Source organism: Ailuropoda melanoleuca, chromosome 13, assembly GCF_002007445.2.
Source record: "Ailuropoda melanoleuca isolate Jingjing chromosome 13, ASM200744v2, whole genome shotgun sequence".
Taxonomy (NCBI): Eukaryota; Metazoa; Chordata; class Mammalia; order Carnivora; family Ursidae; genus Ailuropoda; species Ailuropoda melanoleuca.
Window position 1 is genome coordinate 24,202,725 of NC_048230.1, and position 26,810 is coordinate 24,229,534.

General features: G+C 56.0%; 3 protein-coding genes across 5 annotated transcripts in view; 2 read left to right on the forward strand and 1 right to left on the reverse strand.

Moving 5' to 3' along the window:
• The window catches only part of ERBB2 (erb-b2 receptor tyrosine kinase 2), a 29,954-nt gene extending 19,553 nt beyond the window's left edge, over nt 1–10,401 (forward strand). The window contains exons 16-27 of the mRNA XM_002929355.4: nt 3,820–3,867; nt 5,713–5,851; nt 5,934–6,056; nt 6,341–6,439; nt 6,728–6,913; nt 7,048–7,203; nt 7,318–7,393; nt 7,725–7,871; nt 8,261–8,358; nt 8,547–8,735; nt 9,017–9,269; nt 9,402–10,401. Of these exons, the coding sequence (XP_002929401.1) occupies nt 3,820–3,867; nt 5,713–5,851; nt 5,934–6,056; nt 6,341–6,439; nt 6,728–6,913; nt 7,048–7,203; nt 7,318–7,393; nt 7,725–7,871; nt 8,261–8,358; nt 8,547–8,735; nt 9,017–9,269; nt 9,402–9,772 (1,885 nt within the window). The 3' untranslated portion in view covers nt 9,773–10,401. The remainder of the gene's footprint in view (nt 1–3,819; nt 3,868–5,712; nt 5,852–5,933; nt 6,057–6,340; nt 6,440–6,727; nt 6,914–7,047; nt 7,204–7,317; nt 7,394–7,724; nt 7,872–8,260; nt 8,359–8,546; nt 8,736–9,016; nt 9,270–9,401) is intronic.
• A 487-nt stretch (nt 10,402–10,888) lies between these two features.
• Nucleotides 10,889–12,349, reverse strand: MIEN1 (migration and invasion enhancer 1). The gene is made up of 4 exons (XM_002929354.4): nt 12,192–12,349; nt 11,991–12,088; nt 11,427–11,503; nt 10,889–11,345 (listed from the first exon to the last, which is right to left on the reverse strand). The coding sequence occupies exons 1-4, from the start codon at nt 12,278–12,280 to the stop codon at nt 11,262–11,264; spliced, it is 348 nt and encodes a 115-aa protein (XP_002929400.2). The 5' UTR covers nt 12,281–12,349; the 3' UTR covers nt 10,889–11,261.
• A 5,197-nt stretch (nt 12,350–17,546) lies between these two features.
• GRB7 (growth factor receptor bound protein 7) lies at nt 17,547–26,461 on the forward strand. Of its 3 annotated transcripts, none has more exons than XM_034641342.1 (15): nt 17,547–17,731; nt 21,667–21,823; nt 21,940–22,093; nt 22,276–22,432; nt 22,559–22,680; nt 22,773–22,850; nt 23,144–23,281; nt 23,619–23,729; nt 23,923–24,021; nt 24,274–24,354; nt 24,457–24,573; nt 24,948–25,002; nt 25,139–25,226; nt 25,332–25,425; nt 25,533–26,461. In XM_034641342.1, exons 2-15 carry the CDS (start codon nt 21,672–21,674, stop codon nt 25,740–25,742), a joined length of 1,656 nt encoding a protein of 551 aa, XP_034497233.1. In that variant the 5' UTR covers nt 17,547–17,731; nt 21,667–21,671; the 3' UTR covers nt 25,743–26,461. The 3 variants fall into 3 exon arrangements, with proteins under 3 accessions (XP_034497233.1, XP_034497235.1, XP_034497234.1); XM_034641344.1 differs by having other exon boundaries at nt 25,596–26,461; XM_034641343.1 differs by lacking the exon at nt 17,547–17,731 and adding an exon at nt 17,765–17,995.
• The last annotated feature ends 349 nt before the right edge of the window (nt 26,462–26,810 follow it).

The following is a 26,810-nucleotide window of genomic DNA, read 5'->3' on the forward strand; positions in this document are numbered from 1 at the left end:
GGGCGGCCAGGGAGAGGGCACAGGGGGGCTCCTTCCAGAACCCCCCTCATCAGCCGTCCCCTCTGTCAGGCTACCCCGGGAATATGTGAAGGACAGATACTGTCTGCCATGCCACCCTGAGTGTCGGCCCCAGAATGGCTCAGTGACCTGCTTTGGGTCGGTGAGTTGCTGGGGACTTGAGCTGGGTGGAAGGAAGCAAGGGCAGGATAGAAGCAAGGCCAAGTTGGTCCACTGTCTCAGAAGAGGGCTCTGAGTTCAGACCTGGATCGCGAGAGGGTGGAAAAGTGGGAGGGTGGAAGGAGGCTGGGGACGCTGGGGACTGCAGGAGTCATGTGGTAGACCCCGAAACCCTCGGATTACACGAGGGGCCCAGGGAGGCCTGTGTGCTTGGCTGTGGTTGTGCCAAGGTGGTCAGACCTATGGGCTTAGGCATCGAACTATCTGGATTCGAATCCAGGCCCTGCTTCCAACCTTGGTTTGCTCATCTGTAAAATGAATATTGTATGAGGTGCTACCTCATTGGAATGCAGTAAACATGAACTGAAAATAGGGCTTGGTGCAGGCCCAAGTGCAAGAAAGATTTACTACATATTAGTTACTATTATTACTTGCTGTGGTATCTTAAGTAATACGCTCCCCTGCTGAGCTCCCGGTTCACCTGAAGCCCCAGACCTGGGGCGGGAGACCCAGCAGGGCTGGGCTGTCCCAGGAGCAGAGCCGGGGGTCGGAGGGGGGGGATGGACGGCATGCTGTTGAGTGGCCATGGGAAGCGCGAAGGGGACACACGGGCTGGATCCTGCTGCCCTGGGGGTGTCGGTGCCAGCGCCCTACAAACCCTTCCTCCCCTCCCAGGAGGCTGACCAGTGTGTGGCCTGCGCCCACTACAAGGACCCTCCCTCCTGCGTGGCTCGCTGCCCCAGTGGTGTGAAACCCGACCTCTCTTTCATGCCCATTTGGAAGTTTGCAGATGAGGAGGGCACATGCCAGCCGTGCCCCATCAACTGCACCCACTCGTGAGTCTGAAGGCCTTTTCTGTGGGAAGGAGAGCTTTGTCCCAGGAGCCTTTCTGAGGCTCTTCTCATAAAAGGGAGATAACTCTGCCTTTGCTTATCCTGAGACTCTTAGTTTTGTTTTTGTTTTTGTTTTTTTCTAACCCCAAAAGTAACACGTGTTGTTAAAATTTTTTTTGAAAGATTTTATTTATTCTTTTTTTGTTTTTGTTTTAAAAGATTTTATTTATTTATTGGACAGAAAGAGAAACGGCCAGCAAGAGAGGGAACACCAGCAGGGGGAGTGGGAGAGGGAGAAGCAGGGTTCCCGCTGAGCAGGCAGCCCGATGCGGGGCTCGATCCCAGGACCCTTGGATCACGCCCTGAGCTGAAGGCAGATGCTTAACGACCGAGCCACTCACATGTCCCTTATTTATTCATTTGAGAGAGAGAGGGACAGGGAGAGAGAGAGCACGAGCAGGGGGGAGAGGCAGAGAGAGAAGCAAACTCCCTGCTGAGCCAGGAATTCGATATGGGGCTCAATTCCAGGACCTGGAGATCACGACCTGAGCTGAAGGCAGACGCTTAATGACTGAGCCACCCAGGCACCCCTGTTAAAAATTTTTTAACGAAAACATGGAATATAGATGAATGTCGTTAGTAGTACTGTCCCCACTGTTAATAATTTGTAATATTTTTCCTGTTTTTACCTGTGCACATGCTAACATAACATGTAAAATGTGTTTAAATATATATAATTACTCTTAGTTGTTTGATCTGTTCATATTCTAACATACATGTTATTATATATAAACTATATGTTAATATATATTATTATTTTCTAATTGGTTTTATCTGTGCACATTCTAACACATATATATTTTTTTACTAAAATGGGATCATAGACCATACATACTGTTTGCAAATTGCTTTTTTTCTTTTCTTTTTTTTAAAAGATTTTATTTATTTTTATTTTTGAGAGAGAGAGAGCACAAGCGGAAAGTGGGGGAAGGGACAGAGGCAGAGGGAGAAGCAGGCTCCCCACTGAGCAAGGAGCCCAATGTGGGGCTCGATCCAGGACCCTGGGATCATGACCTGAGCCAAAGGCAGATGCTTCACCGACTGACCCACCCAGGGCACCCCTGCCTTTTTTACACTTAACAGAATCATGCTGTGTTTTTCCATGTCCTAACATGGTGATCTACCCTATTCTTCTAATTTTTTTTTCATTTAGTTGTCTTTAATTACACACGAGACACATGAATTCATCCTTATGATGAACACTTTCAGCAATATAAAAGTATAAATATTGGAAAGCAAATGTGCCCTTTTCTTCCACTCCCCTGGGGAGAACCATCAGATGTCATCCTTCCAGGCTTTTCTTTACGCATTTACATAAACATATATTACATTTACTTTAGGTTGAGTCCAGTAAGAGTGCTGTTTTTGTAGGTCAAAGATGGTTGAGGGGCGCCTGGGTAGTGCAGTCGTTAAGTGTCTGCCTTCGGCTCAGGGCGTGATCCCGGCGTTCTGGGATTGAGTCCCACATCGGGCTCCTCTGCTGGGAGCCTGCTTCTTCTCTCCCACTCCCCTGCTTGTGTTCCCTCTCTCGCTGGCTGTCTCTCTGTCACATAAATAAATTAAAAAAAATAAAAAGAGAAAACAAGAAAACTTAAAAAAATGGTTGAGGGGCGCCTGGGTGGCTCAGTCGTTAAGCATCTGCCTTTGGCTCAGGGCCTGATCCCAGGGTCCTGGGATTGAGCCCCGCGTTGGGCTCCCTGCTCTGCGGGAAGCCTGCTTCTTCCTCTCCCACTCCCCCTGCTTGTGGTCCCTCTCTTGCTGCCTGTCAAATAAATAAAATCTCTTAAAAAATTTCATGTAGTCCATCTCGTAGACAGGTGTGTGTGCAGACAGGTGTGTGTGCAGACAGGTGTGTGTTCATGCAAATGGGATCATGTTCTACACACCGTTCTGTACTTTGCTTCCCTCCCCCACCCCCCACTTTGTGTACCTTGGAGCCCTTTCTTGTGAAGACACACTGATCTACCCCCCCCCTTTTATTTAAGATTTTATTTATTTATTTGACAGAGAGACAGCCAGCAAGAGAGGGAACACAAGCAGGGGGAGTGGGAGAGGAAGAAGCAGGCTCCCAGCAGAGGAGCCCGATGGGGGGCTCGATTCCAGGACCCTGGGATCACGCCCTGGGCCGAAGGCAGATAGACGCTTAACGACTGAGCCACCCTGGCACCCCTCCCCCCCCTTTTAACTACTCAGTCTGCGCACGGATGTAATATTATTTCACTATGCCCCTGTTGGAGGGATATCGATTTTCTTTCTTTTTTTTCTCTTTCTCTTTCTCTTTTACTTTTTCTTTTTCTTTCAACTGCAGTTTATTGTGTTTGAGCTCCATGGACAAGTGGGCATCTTGTACGTGCCCCCTGGCCTACAGGTGTTGGCATTTTTAGGGTATATCCTGAGAGGTGGAACCGCATTGACAAACTGTCCTCTGCGGAAGTTGGGCCAGTTTACTACCCTGGCGTTCTTGTGCAGAGGAGGTGGCCGTGCTTTTGGACTTGATGCTTCTTTGGGTGCCGCCCATTCCTACCTACCATAGGGAGGTGGAGGGGAGCAGGAAATGCGAGTTCAAGGCCAGGGAAGGAATCCCCTTGTGGGGTGGTAGAAACAGCACTGGTGACCTCGAGTCCAGTTTCTGCCTTTGTTAAACGGGGTGATAACCCAACTACACCCATCCCGGGATGGTTGTGAAGCTGGAGTGAGCCTAGGAGGTGGTTCTCAGCCTCGCTGATGGGACTCTCTCTCTCTCCTGCAGCTGTGGGGACCTGGACGAGAGGGGCTGCCCCGCCGAGCAGAGAGCCAGGTCAGTCCGGTCCCCGGGACACACCCTATGCTGCCCCTCAATCCCCTACCACCCCTGGGTGGTCACTGCTACAGTGGTGGTGGGGGGGGGTCTCCTGTCATGACACCTGTCCCTTCCCAGCTTAGTCTTCCACTGTTGATTTCCCTTTCAGTTTGCTTCAACAAGTGGACAGAGGACCTTCTTAGGATGCTTAGGGGCTGGGGAACAGGAAAAGGTGGGGAAGATCCCCCACTACCTTCTCACCCTTGAGTTGCTAGATGTCTCGTAAGGGACACAGGCAGCACTCAACCCCCTGGGACGAGAGGTAGATTGAGAAGAGAGTGCAGTGGCACTGGAGCGAATGATGAAGTCTTAACCAGGTGGCGGGGGGCTTCAAGGAGGAGGTGGCATTTGAGCCAGGCCCTGAATCAAGGGGCAGGTAGGTCACTTGCATTAGGAAGAAAGCAACCAGGTGGCACGGTGGGGGAGGGGTCAGGAAAATCTAGGATGTGTTTGTCGAAGGTTCTGGTATGGTGGGCCATCGAGTGAGCACAGAGAAGGGTGGAAGGGGCGAATCTGAGTCAGGTTAGGGCGTAGACCCTCCCTCACTACCGGGCCACAGGGACGGACTTGATTCTGGGCAGCGGGGAGCTTTGGGAAAGACTCTAGGGACGAAAACAGATCGGACTGTGTCCTTGGCGATCGTTTGTCCGTGAAACCAGCATTCATGAGAGGTCTGTGATGTGCCAGGCTTTGGCCAAGCAAGGGAGGGGGACAAGGATGGCGATGATGTGGGGTCGACACCCAGGAGTTTCATCTGTGCCAGGGTGAGCTGAGTCTTGAACGACGACCCCATGGAGAAATGGTGGTCCAGGCAGGGGTAACAGAATGCACCAAGGCTGGGAGGTGTGGAAAATCATGACCTATGGGTGAAAAATTTGGCTCGGACAGCAGAATCACTGGGTGTGCATTCCTGGGCCCCACCCCATACCACAGCAGAGTTGCTGGAAGTGGGGCTCCAGACTCTTGCACATTAACCAGCTCCCTAGTGATTTTTGTCAGGAAGTTTCACGGTCTTAGGCTAGAGCCATGGGCAGGCACACAGACAGTTTGGAGATGGGGTTAAGGAGGCTTTCCGTGTTCCAGGCTTTCAGTGGTTGGAGCCAAGGGAGGGTTTTTGAGCAGGAGAGGATGGAGTCCATGGGTCGCCCTTCCAACTATCTTATTTATTTATTATTTGAGAGAGAGAGAGAACCCAAGAGAGCACAAGTGGTGGAGAGGGAGAAGCAGATTCCCCGCTGAGCAGGGAGCCTGATGCAGGGCTCGATCCCTGGACCCTGGGATCATGACCTGAGCTGAAGGCAGCCGTCCAATGACTGAGCCACCCAGGGGGCCGTACCCCCCCTTTTATTTTTAAGGTTTTCTTTCTTTTTTTAAGATTTTTAATTTTTTTATTTGAGACAGAGAGAGAGAGAGCACAAGCAGGGGGAGTGGGAGAGGGAGAAGCAGACTGCCCGCTAAGCAGGGAGCCCAGTGCGGGGCTCGATCCCAGGACCGTGAGATCATGACCCGAGCCGAAGGCAGATGCTTAACTAACTGAGCCACCCAGGAGCCCCAAGATTTTCATTTATTTGAGAGAGAACAAGTGGGGGGGAGGGGGCAAAGGGACAAGCTGACTCCCTGCTGAGCTTGGATCCAGACAGGGCTCAATCCCAGAACCCTGAGATCATGACCTGAGCCACCCGGGGCCCCCCAACTTCCCTTTCTAAACACCAGTGACCTGCATGCCCTTCCCTGGGGCTCCCTCATCTGTTCATGGCCCAGCCTGGGCCCCACTCCCTAACCCTCCCTGGCTCTCGCCCCCAGCCCTGTGACATCCATCATTGCCGCTGTGGTGGGCATTCTGCTGGCCGTGGTCATGGGGCTGGTCTTCGGCATCCTGATCAAGCGAAGGCGACAGAAGATCCGCAAGTACACGATGCGGAGGCTGCTGCAGGAAACTGAGGTGAGGCAGTCGGGGGGCTTCCCTGTTGGCTTGGGGTCTGTGGCCCAGCCTGTGTCACTGACGCACCACCCCTGCACTCCAGCTGGTGGAGCCGCTGACGCCTAGCGGAGCAATGCCCAACCAGGCTCAGATGCGGATCCTGAAAGAGACAGAGCTGAGGAAGGTGAAGGTGCTTGGATCCGGAGCTTTTGGCACCGTCTACAAGGTCAGGGGTGGGGCCAAAGTTCCAAGGTGGGCAGTCCCAGAGGATGTGGGGGGTGTGGCCAAGCCTTCTGTGGGGACCCCCGGGAGAGCGGGGGTGGTGCTGTTTGGGGGGGAGGTTGGGTTGGAAGCTGGAGCAAGGGAAAAGGGAGTGGAGAGCGGGGCCAAATAGTGGGATTGGCTCCAGGGTGGGGAGGGCGTTTGGAGCCCAAATAAGGACCTTCTGGACCACTGTGGGTTGGATCTGGTATGCCCTCTTGCTGCTCACATCCTCCTCTCTCTGCCCAGGGCATCTGGATCCCTGATGGGGAAAATGTGAAAATCCCAGTGGCCATCAAAGTGTTGAGGGAAAACACATCTCCCAAAGCCAACAAAGAAATCTTGGACGTAAGCCCCTCCACGCTCTCCAGCCGGGAGTATAGGAGGGAACCCCCAGCTACAGGTCTGGGCCCTGGGCTCTGGGCTCTCTCTGTTCACTGGCGTTTGGGGAGACACTTTGTGGTCCCCCAAACCTCGACTCTCAACCTCCTTCCTGTGGGCCATGTTTCTGGTTTGTGACGGATGGGGTTGGATTGAGTGAGGGTCCCCAGTAATGCCTCGGCCCTCAAGAGGGATGTGTGGTGGTTGCGGGGTTGTGGTCTCCCACACCCTCTCAGTGTGTACCCTTGCCCCCAGGAAGCATACGTGATGGCTGGAGTGGGCTCCCCATATGTGTCCCGCCTTCTGGGCATCTGCCTGACGTCCACAGTGCAGCTGGTGACACAGCTTATGCCCTATGGCTGCCTCTTAGACCACGTCCGAGAGCATCGTGGGCGTCTGGGCTCCCAGGACCTCCTGAACTGGTGTGTGCAGATCGCTAAGGTACGCACTTAGGGGGCCTGGGCTCTGCGGATGTCCTTGGGGGCAAGCGTCTGTCTCCGCACAGGGCTAGGATGGGGAGGTTTCTTGGGAGAATACGGCCAGAACGTGGTCCACATCGATGCCTCTGATCGCAGGGGATGAGCTACTTGGAGGACGTCCGGCTCGTGCACAGGGACCTGGCTGCCCGGAACGTGCTGGTCAAGAGTCCCAACCATGTCAAGATTACAGACTTCGGGCTGGCTCGGTTGCTGGACATTGATGAGACCGAGTACCACGCGGATGGGGGCAAGGTTAGAAGAGGGAGCAGAGTGAGGCAAGGTGGAGTGGGGTCTGGCCCCTGGGAGAAGTCTAAGAACAGCTCTCTCCCCACCACACCTAGTGTGAGGACTTCTTTGCTCTCCCAGGTGCCCATCAAGTGGATGGCGCTGGAGTCCATTCTCCGTCGGCGGTTCACCCACCAGAGTGATGTGTGGAGCTATGGTGTGTTGCCCGGGGGGTTGGAAGGAGGGCTGGACAAGGAGCCATGGCCCTGGGGGAGGGGCGCATGCTGGGAGGAGGAGAGCAGGAATGGGAAAATTAATGGACACACCTTAGCATGAATGTGGGAGGGAAGGAAGCGGGTGCCAGGGTCTATGCACTTCCCTGGGACTAGGGAAAGGCTGGGTTAGCTCCCGCCCCTTGGCATTGCACCCCACCCCTCATCCTCCCGTGGTGCCAGGTTCTTGGGCAGAGCCTCTGGGGCTCAGGGCACTAAAGCACTCTCTTGTGCCCCCCCACCCCACCTCTAACCCTAACCCCATCTCTGCCCCAGGTGTGACTGTGTGGGAACTGATGACTTTTGGGGCCAAACCTTACGATGGGATCCCAGCCCGAGAGATCCCTGACCTGCTGGAGAAGGGGGAACGGCTGCCCCAGCCCCCCATCTGCACCATCGACGTCTACATGATCATGGTTAAATGTGCGTGGCTGAGCTTTGTCGGCTGCCGGGAGGAGGGTTGGGAGGTCCTGGGTGGAGGGGCCTCTAAAGAGGATGGGAGGGGACCAAGAGCAGGGTCCCTAGTGTGGTTAAAGGAGCCACAGAAGGGTCTTGCTTCCCTTTTACAGTACCAGGCCAGAGGAGTTCTAGAAGCCCAGCTAGGAGGAGAGTTACGTGCAGAATAGAAAGGGGAAACTAGGAGAGATTCTTAAAGGGTCTAGCTCAGGACCTGAGTCTGAGGCCTCTTCTCTACCACCGGAGGGCTTGGGCTCTACTAACAGGGCTTGTCTAGACCAGACCGGAGAGGAAGGGAGTAGGGCTGCACACAGGCTGCAGGCAGAACTGAGACGCTGAGCTCCGTCCTGCCCCAGGTTGGATGATAGACTCTGAATGTCGACCACGGTTCCGGGAGCTGGTGGCCGAATTCTCCCGCATGGCCAGGGACCCCCAGCGCTTTGTGGTCATCCAGGTACGGGGCCTTTCCACTCCATCCCTGCGTGTGACCAAAAAGCACACTCCCACAGAGGGTGGGGAGGGAGAGGACTCGGTCCGGGCCTCTGAGCCCAGCCCTTGCCTGATTGTCAGACCTTGTCCTCGCGGAGCCTTCCTGCACTGGGCTGGGGAGAGAGGCTGCCACGCTGTCTCCCTCCTCCCCAGAACGAAGACCTGGGCCCCGCCAGCCCGTTGGACAGCACCTTCTACCGTTCGCTGCTGGAAGATGACGACATGGGGGACCTGGTGGATGCTGAGGAGTACCTGGTGCCCCAGCAGGGGTTCTTCTGCCCAGACCCTGCCCCTGGAGCGGGGGGCCCGGCCCACCGCAGGCACCGCAGCTCATCCACCAGGGTCAGTGCCCTCGGTCACACCGTGCTGGGGGTGTACTCACCTCCCCCACGGACTGGGGTCCCTTTCTCCTGTGTCACACCCCCCCCAACAGTCACCTCTCATGGAGACCCCATTATCCCTGAGGACTCCTACTGCCTTCCAACCCTTGACCTCTTTCTCTCCACGGTGACTCTGTCAAACCCCAATGGTGACCTGTTCATCTCCTGGGACCCTGTCACCTCCCATGGAGTCTCCATCCCAGATGCATGAATGACCCCAGCACAACCTTCTCTCATCTCCAGAGTGGCGGTGGCGAGCTGACACTGGGACTGGAGCCCTCCGAGGAAGAGCCCCCCAAGTCTCCACTGGCCCCGTCAGAGGGGGCTGGCTCTGACGTGTTTGATGGTGACTTGGGAATGGGGGCGGCCAAGGGGCTGCACAGCCTTCCCCCCCAGGACCTGAGCCCTCTACAGCGGTACAGCGAGGACCCTACAGTACCCCTGCCCCCTGAGACTGATGGCTACGTTGCCCCTCTGACCTGCAGCCCCCAGCCTGGTATGGAATCCAGGCCCAAGCTAAGAGATTAGGAGAGAAGTCGGGGAGGGAGCTGGGGGTGTGGGGGGACTGGTGGTAGCTGGGACACATGGGTTCCTTCCCCTAATGAGCCTCCTCCTCTTGGCCTTTCAGAATACGTGAACCAGCCTGAGGTTTGGCCGCAGCCCCCCTCACCCCTAGAAGGCCCTCTGCCTCCTCCTCGACCTGCTGGTGCCACCCTGGAAAGGCCCAAGACTCTGTCCCCCAAGACCCTCTCCCCTGGCAAGAATGGAGTCGTCAAAGACGTTTTTGCCTTTGGGAGTGCGGTGGAGAACCCTGAGTACTTGGCACCCCGGGGCAGGGCTGCCCCTCAGCCCCACCCTCCTCCAGCCTTCAGCCCAGCCTTTGACAACCTCTATTACTGGGACCAGGACCCATCAGAGCGGGGCTCTCCACCCAGTACCTTTGAAGGGACCCCTACAGCAGAGAACCCTGAGTACCTGGGCCTGGACGTGCCAGTGTGAGCCAAGAGGCCAAGTCTGCCGAGGCCCTGCTGAACCCTCAGGGAGTGGGGAAGGCCTGACTTCTGGCCTGAGTTGGGATGAGGCAGGAAACGGGCCCTTGGCCCACATCCAGGGGATCCTGCCACACCAGGAACCTTCCTCCTCCAGATCCCACAAGGCCGAGAGGGGCCCAGCCTGGTTGGTCGAGGGGACAGCACTGGGGAGTCCTGACTGACTGCGGAGCACAGCCCCAACCAACTCTTGGGTCCCATGGATGCCACAGCCAGTCTCCTTACCTGAGGGAGCAGCTCAACATGCTTCTCTTCTTCCAGATCTTTGACACGGAAGGACTTAGGGAAGCTGGGCCTAGATGGGGAGGAGGCTCCAAGGAAGTGTCTTAGGAACAAGAGCAACCCATCCAGAGACTGTCCCTGAGACTTAGCTCTGAGCCCAGGAAGGGAGCAGCAAAGCCACCCAGATCCAGTCCTTGTACAGAGTGCTTTTCTTGTTTTGTTTTTACTTTTTTTAAAGATGAAATAAGGACCCAGGGAAAGCGGGTATTGTGGAGGGGGGTGGGACCCTCAGGTTAGGGGAAGGGTGTCCTTTCTCCACACCCACCTTCTCCATGTGCAAATATATTTTGGAAAACAGCTGGGCACCAGCCTATGTCTGAGGTGGCTCTGTGCCAACCCTTACCACTCACCTCCTAACTTACACTCAAGTCATCTTTTCCTGGAGGGAGTGGCTAGGAATCAAGGAAGCTTGAATGAGGAGCCTATCCTCCTGTTTCCTGGCTTTTGGGTTGGGTTGGGTGGGGGGGGATCTTCAAGTTGGGATTCAGATCTGAGAGCCCTTAGACAACCAGATCATTCTAGTGTAGAAAAAATGAATTCCTAAGGCCACCCACCAGAATGGGGGTTATTTCCTCCCTGTGGGTACGGGGACCAGGGGGAAAGAAGAGGCGGTGTCTACTGTGTGACTCATTTTCCTTGCCTTGGCTATGAGAGGGGAGATCATTGGACTAGAAGTGACTATCCAGAAAAAGCCCACCCACCCAGCAGAGCCCCCTTGGTGGTATAAAGGCTGGGCTGGCATTTGTGCCCCCCCCCCAAAACATAAAGACACACACTAGTTTGGTCCAGATGTCTGTAGTGCCACTTTATTGCCAATAGCTGACACTGCCCAGGGCTGGTGGAAAGTAAGTTAGTGGTGACATTTGACCGGTACGGCTAAGCTGGAGTGGGGAGCAGACTTTCTTGCACACTGATCCTGGGAAGAGGGTATAAGGCAGCTGTGGAAATGTCCATGGAGACGGTTTCTCTCCCACCCCCAAGACCACAGCAGCTTCTATTCCCTCCTGGTACCCAAAGGGACAAAGTGGAGGCCAGAGTCTCTTAGCTTACCAGGACCCAAGTGAGGGGAAAGAGGCAGTGGGGAGCCCTCAGCAGGACCAAACGGGAGACCAGGGCTTGGGTCCCAGAACAGAGTAGGAACCCAGAATCACGTGTAGTTACAGGATGACGCAGGGAGGACGGCTGTTCGTGATCTTTTCTAGGGGTTCTCCGTTACTGGCTCTTCGGATGGCCTCAATGAGCTAGAGGGCAGACACGTGAAATGGGATGATCCATTGCAGGGGAAGGGTGAACCGGGGCCTCCCAACATTGTCAATACTCACATCTTTCTCATAAGGGAAGCCCCCATTCTCCAGCTTGGAGAACACCAGCTGTCCATTGATTTCGATCTCAAAGGCCCCTGGTATTAAATAAATCAATGAATGAACTGTATGCTGAGAACAGGCAAGTCCGGAGAGGCTCTCCCACTCGTTAGACTTCACACAGGCTCCTTCATATCTCCACCGGCCCCACTACAATCTTAGCTCTCTGAGCCATTTCCCAACCCCGGCTCGTGCCCAAGGAGCCTGACGAAGGCGCTACCTGTGTGTCCTTTGAACTCGGCTGCATAACTCAACGGAGGGCTCCCTCCCCTCCAACCCTACACTTCTGTACTCTCACCCGTTTTTCCCTACAGGGAAAACCAAACAACCAAAGGGAGCAAACAGCGGGTACATGCTACAGCTGTGTCCCTCCGCCTTACCTTTGGACGGGGCCTCGAGGTGGCTGGACATTTTACTATGTGCCAGACACTGCTGGACTCTATGTAAAACAGCCAATTCCAGGACTAGAAAGTGGCAGAGTTGAGATTTAGAACACTGACTCAGCAGGTGTTCTGCGGGCCTCACCTGTGCCCCCCAAGCGCGACTCGATCTCAATGCCAGGATACTGCTCCTTCACGGCACTCGCCAGCTCCAGGTAGGTCGCCTCAAATCCACAGGGTTCACTAGGGACAAGATGCTTGGGGGTCTGCCTGGGTTTCGGGGGAGGGGCCTCCCGTGGACCCACCCCCGGTCGGTCCGGACACCCCACAGGCTGGAGACGCTCACCAGTATTCCACGACGATGCGCACCCCACTACCCGGTTCAATCTCCCCGGGAGGGGGCGCTTCAGACGTCGGCCCCGGCTCCCCGCTCATTGCTCCCGACTCCGCTTCAGCCGCTGCTTCCGGGTGTGACGCGACGCCGCGCACACGTGATGGGGCGGGGCCTCGGGGCGGGGCGGGCCGCGCGTTACGTCCGGGCGCCCCCTGCAGGCTGCGATTGCTGCTGCGTTTTGTGCCTCTCCCCAGTTAGAGGGCTCTGGGCTGGGTGGACCGATCCAAGCCAGCTTACCTGGCCCGGGTTCTCAGAGCGCCGGACTTGCTCCGCGCCTCGTGTCCGCTGGACGTCACGGCCTTATATAAGCTCATGAACTTAGACTGCAAAGTGCTTTCCAGTTTACAAAAGGAAGCGAAAGTGATGGGGCAAGCGGATCCAGGGCCTGGGATTGGCTGATGATACAAAGTAGTTGCCGTTTCTTGCTAACATGCTGATGGCGTTTTACACCACCCCGTAGCTCAACACTCAAGCATTTAAGACACTTAAGCTCCAAAGCTGTAGGCGCAATGGGGGGTGGGGCAGTGACTGCTTCTCCCCTCCATTTGAGAAGCTAAAGCTTTGGGGCTCGCACTCCTCAGGCCCTGTGCTCCCATCACGCCTGCACCATTCCTGCACCTCCCCGATCTCATCCTGGCCCGGCCTGGCATTATTCTCTTTTGCAGCACTGAAAATGAAGGCTGTCTTGCTCCCTTTTTCCTCCCTGGAGTCCCACCATAATATCCTGATAGCTCACCTACACTATTACCATGCCTTCAAATCAGGCATTTTCGGGGCTCCTGGGTGCCGTGGTCACTTCAGCGACTGACTCTTGCTTTCGGCTCAGGTCCTGATCTCTTGAGTGCTGAGTTCCAGTGCCTGGTCAGGGCCTGTGCTCTGTGAGGAGTCTGCTTAAGACTCTCTCTCCCTCTCTCTCTCCCCACCTAAAGTAAGTAAATAAATCTTTTTAAAAACATGCATTTTTAAACAAATTCAGTGATTTATTGAGTTGTGCCATCATCACTACAGTCCAGTTACAGCACCTTTCCATCAGTCTAGAAAGGTCCCTCCTGCTTGTTTGCAGTCCAGCCCCCAGCTCCAGCCCTAGGCAGCCATCCATCTGCTTTCTGTTATAAATTTACCTTTTCTGGACATTTCCTGTAAGTGATATAATATGTGGTCTTTTGCTTCTGGCTTTTTTCATTCAGCATAAGGCTTTTGAGGTTCACCCACGCTCTCACATGTACCAGTTGCTTGCTGAGCAGTATTCCGTTGTACAGATAGACCACCTTTTGCTGATCTATTCAATTCCAATTGATGGTCATTTGTGTTTCCAGTTTTTAGCTATTTTGAATAATGCTGCTTTGAACGTTCATATGTCTTTGTATGTACGTGTGTTGTCATTTCTCTAGGAGTAGAATTGCTAGGTTACATGGTAAGTTTATGTTTAACTTTTTGAGAAACAGCCAAACTGTTATTCCAAAATGCCTGTACCATTTTACATTTCCACCAGCAATATATGAGGATTTGTTTACCCATATCCTTGTCAACACTTATTGTCTGTCTCTGATTATAGCTATCCTGGGGGGTGTGAGGTGGTATTTCATTGTGGTTTTAATTTGCGTTTCTCTAATGACTAATGATGTTGAGCACCTTTTCATATACTTATTAGCCATCCATCTCTCTTATTTAGAAAAACATCTATTCAAATCTTTTGCCCATTTTTAAAATAGATTATTTATTTATTTATTTATTTATTTATTTGAGAGAGCAAGTGTAGGAGAGAAAGGGAGAGATCACAAGCAGGGGGAAGGGACAGATGGAAAAGCAGACTCACTGCTGAGTGGGGAGCCCAATGGGGGATTCGATCTCAGGACCCTGAGATCATGACCTGAGCCGAAGGCAGATGCTTAACCGACTGAGCCACCCAGGAGCCCTTGCCCATTCAAAAAAAAAAAAAAAGAAAGATTTATTTATTTATTTAAAGAGAGAGAGAGAGTGCTCAAGCACGTGCGAGAGAGCATGAGCAGGGGGAGGGTCAAAGGGATAGGGAGAGAATCTCAAGCAGACTCCCCACAGAGCACAGAGCCCACCTGGGACTCCATCTCAAGAACCCGAGATCATGACCTGAGCTGAAACCAAGAGTCAGACACTCAACTGACTGAGCCACCCAGGAGCCCATCTTTTGCCCATTTTGAATTGGTTTGTTTGTTTATTATCGATTTGTAAGAGTTCTTTTTAAAAAAGTTTTAAAATTTATTTGTTTGAGAGAGAGAGAGCGAGAGAGAGTGTGTGCGCTAGAGAGCATGAGCAGGGCGGTGGGTCAGAGGAAGAGGGAGGAGCAGATTCCCCAATGAACAAGGAAGCCTGAAGTGGGGCTCCATCCCGGGACCCCGAGATCATGACCCTCGCAGAAGGCAGACATCCAACCGAGCCACTCAGGGGCCCAAGAGTTCTTTATATAGTCTGGATACAAGGTGCCTGAGCAGATATATGATTCGCAAATATTTTCTCCCCACCTTTAGGAAGTTTTAAAAAAATTTTTCTTAACGATGTCTTTCGAAGTGCAAAAAATTTTAATTTTGATGACGTCTAATTTGCTGATTTTTTTTTTGGTCACTTGTGCTTTTGCTGCCGTATCTAAGATCTCTGCCTAATTCAAGGTCACAAAGATTTTTTCCCGTGGTTTCTTCAGAGGTTTTATTTTAGCTCTTACATTTAAGTCTACGATCTATCTCGAGTTAATCTTTGTAGACCGTGAGGTAAGGATCTAAATGCATCTTCTGGCATGTGGATAGTTGATTATCTCAGAACCATTTATTGAAAAGACTAATCTTTCCCCACTCAATTGTCTTGGTACCTTCGTCAAAAATCAATTGACCAGAAATGTAAGGGTTTATATTTGACTTTTGGTTCTATTCCATTGATCTATAAACCTATTCTTTTTTGTTGTTTCTTTTTTTTTATTTAAAAATTCAGATATGGGTACTTGGGTGGCTCAGTTGGTTAAGCATCTGCCTTTGGCACAGGTCCTGATCCCAGGATTCCGGGATCGAGCCCCATACCGGGCTCCCTGCTCGGCAGGGAGTCTGCTTCTCTCAACCACCCCTAGCTCGTGATCTCTCTCTCATGCTCTCTCAAATAAATAAATAACATCTTTTTAAAAGTTCAGATATAACTTATATACGGTAAAATTCGCCCTTGAGTGTACACTTCTGTGAGTCCTAACACACAGTTGTGTATCTACCACCGCAACCGAGATACAGAACAGCTCCATTACCTCCTCACAAGGCCCTGTGCCCTTTGCTGTCAACCCGTATCCCTCCTCCCTGCCCGCAGACCTGTTTTCTGTCCTTACAGTTCCACCCGCTTCTGAAAGCCATATGAATGGAATCCTATGGCACTCAGCCTTCTGAGTCTGTCTTCCCTCGCTAACCCCATCCTTCAACATCCAGAGCGATCTTTTCAAAATATAAATCTACCTGCCTCTCTGCACCTCTGCTTAAGCCCGGAGGAGAGACACTGCAGGGTCTGGCCTCAGCCCATAGTTCCTGCCCGTCTAGACAGACAGGATGGACGGCTCCTCAACCTGGTTTAACCACCTGAGGGCTTGTCAATACCACACATTCCTGGGTCTTGGCCCCAGAGACTGAGATTCAGTAGGTGGGGAGAGGCCCAGGGATGTTTTTTATACAAGCCAAAGGAGATGGGGAGGCAGGTGGTCACAGGCCACACTTTGAGAAAGAGCGGAGTCCAAAGCACTTGCCTTTCTCCGCACCCGCTTGAGCTAACCTGTGTGGCCTCCTCTCCTTCCTTCCCCTCCACCCCACTCCGCCTCCGCCTCCGCATGCCGTGTCCCCTCCCACTAAGGGCTTTGGCACTTGATTCCTCATCTATTCCTCACCGTGAACGGTAACTCCCCCATGCCCACCCACCAATCTCAACCTTCTCTCTACTCTAGTTTCCCCTCTGCTCGCTTGTCACTTCCACAGAGAAGCCTTCCCCAACTCTCTGAGTCATTCTTTCAGCATACTTGTCACCTGTCATTTCTTGTTTTTGTGTGATTTTTTTTTTTTAGAGACGGGGGAGGGGCAGAAAGAGAGAGAGAATGGGAGACTCTTATGCAGGCTCCACACCCAGCATGGAGCCCAACATGGGGCTCGTTCCCACAACTCTGAGATCATGACCTGAGCCGAAATCAAAAGTTGGTCACTTAATTGACTGAGTCACCCAGGTGCCCCTTGTGGGATTCTTTGATTAACATCAGTCTCCCCGACTGGGCTGCATGAGGACAGGGGCAGGGTCTGTTTTTGCTGCTCCCCACTTTTCCTCCAGGACCAAGCATGGGGTTTGCATATAGTATGTACTTAACAAATATTACTGAAATGAATGAAGGAATGATCGAGTGAATCGTCTACCGTGCTTTGCACACGCTGCTGCTCCATGGCCCAGGTGACCTTGCCCCCTCCCCCACTTCTTTGCTTAGTCCACTCATACTGGTTTTTCGAGGAAAACCCCATTTGGAGAAAGTTGAGGCTAGAGCCACTCCTTGATGGTCCCCGAGGGCAGACCTCTTATCACCCTAAGGACTGTTTGTTTACCCAACTGTCACCCACTTCAGGTTGGGAGGTGGCCACTGCCTTTGATCTGCAGCCTTCCAGGCCCTCTCCCTGACCCTTGTGTTTGCCTAATGCTGAAGGAGAGAGCTAACATGATTGCTCGAAGGGGAGTCCCTGGCACCTGGCCAGAGCTTTCCCTAGATCACTCCTCCCCACCATGAGACCCTGCCTAACCCCTTCGATTTCAGAAGAAGCTGAGATGCTGGACTTTGCAAAGAAGAGAGAACACTCTCTCTGGGTGCCTCTGAGGGCCAGGGTGCAGGCTGGGTGCCCAGACTGTGGCTGGAGGTCCAGGGGCAGCCCCTGTTGCTGGACACCCTTCTGGCCGGCTTCCCTCTTTCGCTGAGTGCTCTTTGCCCCATCAGGTGGGACCTAGAGGCGCAGACAGTCTCCCTAGCTTGGCCAGTGAGCAGACCCGATTTAGTGAGAAGCATGGGGAAGGGTGAGCACCGTTTCCCCTTACCTTCCAGCCCCCAGTCCCTCCCTCCCACGTCACGAGGATCTAGATCCTCGCTCTTGAGGCTCTCAGCTCGACTGTCTTCCCCACCTTACCCCTGGCACCTGCTGCCGGGCTAAGAAGGGCAAAACAATCCCAGCCAGAGTAGAGTGTCAGGGAGTCCCCGCCCCTCCTCCTAGGGTTCCTCCGCCCAGGCTTCTCCCCCAGGCCCCGCCCCCACCTGCCCAAGATAATTTTAGTTTCCTTGGGCCAGGAGCCTGGACACACCGGGCTCTCCCTAACCCCAACCCTCACTTCTACATCCAAAGTCGGGACACCCCTATACCACCATTAGAGAAGAAGGACTGGATTTGAAATCAAGTCTAGGTATCTGGGGTCCCAAGACAGAACAGGACTTCGGACCCGGTGTCCTGCTACTCCTGCTGGGCCTCCTCCAGGTAAGGTGACCAAAATCGGTCCCAGCCGACAACCTGCTTCCACTCCCAGCCGCACCGGGGCCCCAGGCTGTGCCTGTGTCAGGGCCAGGAGCTGGCAGGTTGCCCAGGTGGGCGGCGGGCAGCCGCCTGTCTCCCCCCTCCCCTTTCCCCCCTCAGTGATGTCAGGCCAAGGGCGGGGGCAGGAGGGGGACAGGTAGTTAAGGGCCTGGCGTCTCCCTCCCTAAACCGGTGGCCCCAGCCAAGTGTTCCTATGCCAGGGTCCAGGTAAGGACCCAACGGCCACTTCATCTTGAGGGTGGGGAGCGGCGGCAGGTCCCGGGTCAGCAGGGAAAGATTCAGCCTCCTGCTGCGTTGCTCCGGCCGCCTCGCTTTCTCTTTTTCTCCAATCTCCTGTATCCTGTCCCTTCCTCACCATCTGCCCTCAGTCTTTCCCGATTCCCATTTCCTGTCCTCCTTATTCCTTCCTTTTCTCCCTGTAGCCCGCCTCCCTCCGGCCCCCGGACAAAGCAGCTGATGGGGATGGGGACTGCAGATCTCCGATCCTCTCCTCCGGGAGACGCGGCTTTCCTGCTGAAACTAGCCCCTCCCCACCTTCTCAGAAAGAGAGCTGGGGTGGGGGGCGAACACCGAGGGCTGACTCGAGTCTTTCCTTGCTCAGCCTGAGGTTACTCGTTCGAGGTTTTCCCCAGGCTCTACCAAAGACTGACGGCTCCGCGCGGGGGCGGGGGACACCCTCCAATTTGGAGGGCAGCAGAGGAGAGGGATCCCCTAAATTGCTAGAGCTCGGTCTCCGGATCGTTTGCCTGCTCCGACGCAGGATCCTGCTCTAGGAAGGGAAGGTGGGGGCGGGGCAGGCCCGGGGGTCCTTCCTGGAGTCGGAATGAAGGCTCGAAGGCTGGAGGGCTGGATGCTGGGGGTCTGCGGCGCCGCGGGGACGAGGGAAAGTGTGTGCGTGTTTGGGGACCGGGGGCAGTGTTTGGAGAAAGACCCGAGTCTGGGTCTCCCTGACACGGCGGGGATGGAGAACGCACCTGTCCCAACCCTACTGCCCTTCAAGAATGGCCCCTCTTGGCCTGTCCTGGACTCTGCTGTCCCCTCTCCCCCCGATCCTGCGGGGGGAGCCCTCCGAGAAGGCTAGCAGCCTGTAATGATTAACTCCACAGACACAATCTAGCATTCTTCCCAAATTAAACTTTAAGAAAGCTTACCCTCCTTTTCCCATTGGGCGTTTTTTCCAGAGTGAGAGAGTGGGCGGGGCCTCAGAGTCCTGGGCCCTCCCCCCAGCTCCGGGTCACCTAGGGGTTTCCCGCCTCCTCACCTGGGGCCTGCACCCTCAGAGCTCCCCCGAAGGTTGAGCCTTCCACCCCCCCGCCCATAAATCCCGATGGGGGCGGGGCGTGGAGTGCTGGGCCGGACGGGTGCCTTCCCGCCACCTGCTGGTCCCCCGCCTAGGCCTCGGCCCTGCCAGCCCCTCCCCCTCCCCTGGTTCGCGACGGAGGTGGCCTTGTTTTTTACTGGGCCCGGCCACCCGCCCTTGGGGCCAGCCAGGTGGAGCAAGATTCAGGAAGTAAACAAGGAGGCAGGAGGCTGGGAGAGCGGGAGGGAGGGTGGGGCCGGCGCTGCGGGGCAGGAGAGGCCGTTGGGGAAGCCTCGGCTTGGAGTTGTAGTGTTGAGGGAACTGATGGATTTTGGGGGGTCGGTTTCTTCAACAGAAGCTTTCCTAGGGCCCCCGTTTGAAAGGTTCAGGTCTCTTGGGAGGGGGTTCCTCGGGCCCCACAGCTAGGCCCCGTTCTCCTCCCATCCCATGACCGTCCCACTCTTCTCTTGCCCGGCAAGGTGGAGGGATCAAAAGGCCAAATCCAAGTCTTTAGCGGCCCTCCAGCGCTCTGAGGCCAGGCTCTAATCTGATTCTGATTTAAATCTACTCCCGTCTCCCTGCCCAAACACTCCTCTGATTCCTCTTCCCTCTGGGACGGCGTAGGACCCTACTTTTGGCCTCTGGCTTCCTCTCTGGCTTCCCTGCAGCCCCCCAGTCTCCCTGGAGTGAAGTCACCAGGGCTGGTGGCCAGAGGACTGATGGCATGGGAGCAGGGGCATTGTGTCTTGTTGATGTTCACTGGTGGGTGTGTCTTGCCATCCCCCCCCAGGACCCTGAGCCCCCTGAGCCCGCTCCCTGCCCCTCCCTCCTTCTTGGCCTTTCCTTGTCTGCCTGGCTGTGTCTGTCCCTTGGCTCTCTTGCTACTCCGGCTCCTGTAATGTCCCTCTGGCCACGGTGCCCCAGAGGGTGTGTTGGGAGGACCTCATCCCCCACGGTGGATACAGATGCGTCCTCTGGGCCCACTGAGCCCTGGGTGCTGGGGGTGGGCAGTAGCAGCGGAATGAAAGCCTGGTAGGCCCCAGACAGGATAGGGAGCACTTCGCGGTTTCTTGGGTGAATGAGGGCATCACTGGGAGGTTGGCTCTGCTCCAGATGGGCCTTTGAATCCAGGCCAGGCCTTTTTTCTCTCCTTGGGTGAGGGGGAGGTGACTACAGGACCCTGGGCAGATTGTAGGTCCCACCTGGACTGGAGGTGGGCCAAGGGTGGGGAGGAGAAAATGATGTAAGAGCTGCTGCAGGCCCCGCATCCTCTTTCTCCCCAGCCCGTCCCTGCGCCTCCCCCATTCCTCCCAGCCTGGTCTGTTGGGGGTGGGAGGGGAGGGAGGTGGGTAGAGGCAGGGCTGTTTGTGTTTCTCCTAAGCCAGGAAGTCGTGCAGATGAGTCAAGGTTGAATAGAGAGCCCCAGGCAGTGCTGTCCCGCCCCACCCTGACTCACCTGTCCCCCAAATCCCCTCACTTAAGGGTCAGGGGCCTGCCCCGTCCTGGAGGGTCAGTGCCAGGTGCTGCAGGCAGCCTAACAGCACTAGCCTAGGTCTCAGGTTTTCCCAGGCCCTCCCAGGTTCTAGCCTGGCTCTAGGGGTCCTGCTTCCTGTGGAGGAGAGGCCCATGCTGCCTCTGTCCCCAGTGGGCATCTTTGCCCCAGCTCGCCTGTCCTTACTTGTCCTAGATGCCTGTCAGCACCTGGGGGTGATAGGACGTGGGTAGGACCCTGGCCCTGCCTGGGGGTGCTGGGTGGCTCCAGACCAGTGGGTGGATAAGACAGGTGCACGGAATTGCCGCTGAGGCCCCAGCACAGTGCAGAGAGGGAGCTCTTGGGCCTGGAGCTGGAAAATCCAGGAAGGCGGCCTAGAGGAGGTGGCTCTGGCATTGGGGCTTCAGGAAAGTTGGGCAGGAGGAGGAATCTGGAGAGGGCACACAAAGTGTGGGGGCTGCTAGGGCAAGGCCCCCAGGCTAGTCCTGCCCTTCTCCCACCAGCTGAGCCGGCCTCCTGCCCTCCCGGTCCCTGTCCTTTCCCACCTCCTCTCCCCTTCAGTGCATCACTCAGCACTTGGGCAGGCGTTGCCACAACAGGCTCTGGCAACTAGGGTTGGCAAGGACGCACTGGAAAAACCCGGGGCAGAGCGCAGAGGAGTGAGTGGCCGGTGCTCAGGGCATGCTCGGGACGGAGAGTCAGCCTCGAACAGTCTGTGAGGCACGGAGTCTGTTGCCGCTGCCCGGCTTGTGGTGGGGGGGACCCTCTTCGCTCTTCCCTTGGGCAGTGTGGGGCTAACAGAAGAGCACTGGGCTTGGAGTCCAAACACCGAGTTCCACTCCCTGACTCACCTGTGATGGGGGCAGGAATGCTTCCTTCTCAGGGACTTGGTATCCCCTTTTGCAAATGGGCTCCCTGGAGCGAAGGCTCCAGGGAAACTCCAGTGAGAGGGGGAACAGTAGGTGCTGTGTCAAGTGAGGGGTACCTTGGGAGCCGTGTGAAGTCAGGAGGTCTGGGTCCTCTCGGCCCCTCTCCCCGAGACGAGCGCACAAGAGCGGCTGCCCACAGCCCTCTCTCCTCTCTCAGATGTCATGGAGCTCGGTCTGTCTCCGCCTCATCTCAGCAGCTCCCCAGAAGACCTGTACCTGGCCCCCGGGACCCCTCCTGGGACTCCCCCGCCTCCCTCTGCCCCTCTCCCCGGGGAGGTGAAGAGGTCCCAGCCTCTGCCCATTCCAACCAGCAGGTACAATGGGGTGATGGAGCTGAGGAGGGGCTGGTGGTGGAAGGGGTGGGGGTCAGTGCTGGGTAAGCCAGAAGCTTGCCATCGACCAATTCTCTGCCCCCTACCTTGGGCCACAGGAATCTCCTTCGAGAGGAGGAGCTGCGGGCAACCTCTCTACCCTCTATCCCCAACCCCTTCCCTGAGCTCTGCAGTCCTCCTTCAAAGACCCCCATTCTTGGGGGGTCCTCCGGTGCAAGGGGGCTGCTCCCTCGAGACACCAGCTGCCCCCATGTGAGTTGTCTTGGGAGAGAGAAGGCAGGGATGGGGGGTGCTGTGGGACTGGGGAGGATATGGTGCCCCTTCCGTGGAGGTGGGGGGATTTGGTCAGGAGTCCCTGAGGGTCTAGCAGGCAGGGGAAGGGCAATAACCCCCCTCCGCCGTTGCGCAAGTCATCTGCGATTCCCGGGATGCAGGTGGTAAAGGTGTACAGTGAAGACGGGGCCTGCCGGTCCGTGGAGGTGGCGGCTGGTGCTACGGCCCGCTACGTGTGTGACATGCTGGTCCAGCGGGCTCACGCCCTGAGTGATGAAAACTGGGGGCTGGTGGAGTGCCACCCCCATCTAGCGCTGGGTGAGTTGGGGTGCAGGGGGGTGTCTGGGCAGGAAGGCAATGCTTCACACCTGGGGCTAGGCAGGTGGCTCCTCTGGGAGGCCTGTCTGCTCTCCCCTGACCCCTGCTTTTTGCCCTTGACCCCAGAGCGGGGCTTGGAGGACCATGAGTCCGTGGTGGAAGTGCAGGCTGCCTGGCCCATTGGTGGGGACAGCCGCTTTGTCTTCCGGAAGAACTTCGCCAAGTATGAACTGTTTAAGAGCTCTCCAGTGAGTGTGTGAGGGGGGGTCTGGGCCCTGGGACACCCTGATCCCCAACCTGGGCCCTCGATCCCTGACTCCTGACTCCTTTCCCCCCCCAGCACTCCCTGTTCCCAGAAAAGATGGTCTCCAGCTGTGTGGACACACAGACAGGCATGTCCCACGAAGACCTCATCCAGGTAAAGGGACACCCCCGTCCCGTGGCAGATTCATGATTCCCCAGGATCACCTGCTGCTTTTTTGGCCCTGAAGCATTTTGCTTCCCCTACATGTGGTGGAGAGTCTCGCGCAGTGCCGAGTGACTGCAGAAGTGACTTTTCCTGGCTGACCATCAGTTTCTTTGTCTATGAAATGGAACAATAAATGTATGAGGAACACCTTCTCTCCTGAAGGCCTGTGTGTGTGTGTGTGCGTGTGTGTGTCTGTCTCCCTCTTGGCCTCTCACCCTCTTCCTGCTCTCTTCTGGCCTCAGGACTTCCTGAACGCAGGCAGCTTCCCAGAGATCCAGGGCTTTCTGCAGCTTCGGGGGTCAGGACGGAAGCTTTGGAAGCGCTGCTTCTGCTTCCTGCGCCGGTCTGGCCTCTACTACTCTACCAAGGGCACCTCCAAGGTGAGGTCTTGAGGGTTGACAGCCTCAGCCCCTGTAGGAGATCCCATTCCCGGTCCTTCTAGGAGCCGTCTCTTCCCTTATTGGAACGCCTAGATCTTTCTCCCCCTGGGCCCGGAGACCCTCCGCTGCTCGTCTTTCCCTCCTAGCTTCCCTAGCCCAGGGGGCAGTAGTGGGAAAGGCAGGTGAAAACTGAGTTTGAGTCCTGGCTCTCCTTCTGTTTGCTGTGTAACCTGGGGCACTTCCTGCTCCTCTCTGAAATCCCCCCAGCCGGCTTACGGGACAATAGTAGGGGGATAGGGTCTGCCTGTAACAAGTCCTGCCTACCCATGCCGCCTAGGATCCAAGGCACCTGCAGTACGTAGCAGACGTGAACGAGTCCAACGTATATGTGGTGACCCAGGGCCGCAAGCTCTATGGGATGCCCACCGACTTCGGCTTCTGTATCAAGGTAAAAACCCTGGCCGGGCCTGGGAGGGAATGGGAGCTGCTCAGGCCCCCCCCCCCCCAGGATCCTACCTAGGGCTTCTGAGCTCCACCTGGGACACCCAGACGCCTCTCCCTGCACCCTTGCCATGCCCCACGGAGACAGACATCTGGTCCTAATGGCAGATACGGGACCAGCCGGTTTCCTCTTCCTACAGCCGAACAAGCTTCGAAACGGCCACAAGGGGCTTCGGGTCTTCTGCAGCGAGGACGAGCAGAGCCGCAGCTGCTGGTTAGCAGCTTTCCGCCTCTTCAAGGTGAGACCCTGGGAGTGGCCTGTCCCCCCCCCCCCCCCCCCCCCCCCCAANCGCATGAGTAGCTCCGCCCTCAGGAATGACGGGGGACTGTAGCCTCGTCCAAGACCAGAGTCCTGGCTCTGGCCTCGGAAAGCTCCTTATCCAGGGCAGAGACACAGTCTTGCTCTTGGGGTGTTCTGGTGGATGGGGGTCTCACAGGCCTGTCCCCAGCACCTGCTTGATGTCCTGCTTTCTTTCTCCCTCCACCCGCAGTATGGGGCACAGCTATATAAGAATTATCAGCAGGCACAGTCTCGCCACCTGCGTCCATCCTGTGTGGGTTCTCCCCCTTTGGTGAGTGTGCGCAGGGCCATTAGCTGGGGGTGGGCACCCAGGCCCCATCCTGGGGAGACATGGGCCCTGTTCTGACTCCTCCACATCCTGTCCCATCTACAGAGGAGTGTCTCTGATAACACCCTGGTGGCCATGGACTTCTCTGGCCACGCTGGGCGTGTCATCGAGAATCCCTGGGAAGCTCTGAGTGCAGCCCTGGAGGAGGCCCAGGCCTGGAGGGTGAGGGGCCTACACCCATCTGCATGTTTGTCCTGGGGACCTTCTCTCCACGTGTTTGTTTGTTTGTTTTTTTTTAAGAGAGGGGAGGGGCAGAGGAAGCAGGAGAGAGAGACTCTTAAGCAGGCTCTATACCGAACGTGGAGCCCAATGTGGGGCTTGATCTCACCACCCTGAGATCATGACCTGAGCCGAAATTAAGAGTCAGACACTAAACTGAGCCACCCAGGCGCCCCTCTCCATGTGGGTTTCCGTGGTATGGGAGGAAGAGAGGGGTAAGGGAGGTTCACAGGTACAGAAAGGGGCTCTGTATTCTCGAGGTGCCAGGTAATGCCCCGGTCACGCCCTGATCCCCTGTGTCCCCCATTGCTCTATAGAAGAACCACCGTCTCAGCCTGCCCACCCCAGGCTCGGGCACGAGCCTCAGTGCAGGTGGGTGAGCACCCAGCGTCCCCAGGGCGGGGGGGGGGCCGCTGCCGTAGCTTCTTTGAGCATTCCTGGTGGGGGTGGCTAGTCTGGGGGGGTCTCCTCCCCAGAGTGACTGCCCTTCTGCCTCCCCCAACTCCAGCCATCCACCGCACCCAGCCCTGGTTCCATGGACGCATTTCCCGAGAGGAGAGCCAGCGGCTCATCGGGCAGCAGGGCCTGGTAGACGGGTAAGAGGCGGGGCTGAGCAGGCGGACAGACCCAGGGATAGGAGAGACCCTGTTTCAGGCCGGCAGCTCTGTGTCCCCGGGTCATGTTGCCCTGTCTCCTGGCAGCCTGTTCCTGGTCCGAGAGAGTCAGCGGAACCCACAGGGCTTTGTCCTCTCTTTGTGCCACCTGCAGAAGGTCAAACATTATCTTATCCTCCCGGTGAGTCATCCCTGTTGTCCTCCTCAAGTGCCCTCCAGAAGCTCCCCAGGCAACCCCCCCCCCCGTGTCTCTGGGCTGTCTCTCACTCTCTCGTGTCCCCGCATGAGCCACGGGGGACCTACGCCCTCGCGCCTCTCCCTGACGCGCCGTCCCGTCCGGCTGTCCCCCAGAGCGAGGAGGAAGGCCGCCTGTACTTCAGCATGGACGACGGCCAGACTCGCTTCACGGACCTGCTGCAGCTCGTGGAGTTCCACCAGCTGAACCGCGGCATCCTGCCCTGCTTGCTGCGCCACTGCTGCACGCGCGTGGCCCTCTGACGGCCGCACGGACTGCCCGATGGTGGACTCGGAGGGCCCAGAAGCTTCTGGACAGGCTTGAGAGTCAGGGGAGGGTACCCTGACTCCACAGAGAGTTTTCTACTCTGTTCCTTTGCCTCTCCCTCAGGCAGAAAACCCCCCCCCCGCCCACCTCTCTCCTCAAGAAAAGGCATTGGGGGTGGCCCTCCCCTCTGCGGAGCTCCCGAGCACTGCCCTGGGGTAGGGCATTATGGGAGAAATGGGGGCAGCCCAGGTGGTCTTATGCCCCACACTTTGTACAGACTGAGAGGCCAGTTGATCTGCTTTGTTTTATACGAGTGACAATAAAGGTTATTTTTTGATACACCTGTGAGTTCTGTCTGGCAAGACCTGGCTCGCTGGAGTAGAGCAGGGGAGCGGGAGAGGGGGGCACCAGGCCCTGGTGAATGTGTCGCATGGGTCAGGGCCACGTGTCCTCCAGCCTGGATGTTTCTTGAGGGCAGGGTGGTCTTGGTCATCTGAGAGTCTCCAGGGTCCAGTAACTTCTTGGGTGATGAATGCGTGTATAAGGGACTGTCATCCAGGTGCCATCGCCTGACAGGGCCTAAAGCTATGGAAGGAACTCTAACAGGCCTGGGAGCGGGAGCAAGTCCCACAGCGCGTACCTTCTGCAAGCCCCGTGGGCCAACTGCTGGGATGAGTCCTGACACACATGCACATGGCCCAGCACCTCTCCCAAGTCCCCACGACCCCCACTGTCAACCCCTCTCCCTCCCTCTTCTTTCCTTCTTCTTCTTTTTTTTTTTTTGATTTTATTTATTTGAGAGGGTGAGAGAGAGCATGTGAGCGAGAGCGGGGTGAGGGGCACAGGGAGAAGCAGATTCCCCACTGAGCAGGGAGTCTGATGCAGGGCTTGATCCCAGGACTCGGAGATCACGACCTGAGCCGAAGGCAGACACTTAACCGATTGAGCCACCCTTGTGCCCCTTCCTCCTGCTTTCTGTCCTTACAGTTTTCTCTAGAAAGCCATATAAATGGGACCCTACAACACTCAGGCCTCTGAGTCTGGCTTCCCTCTCTAAAGCATCC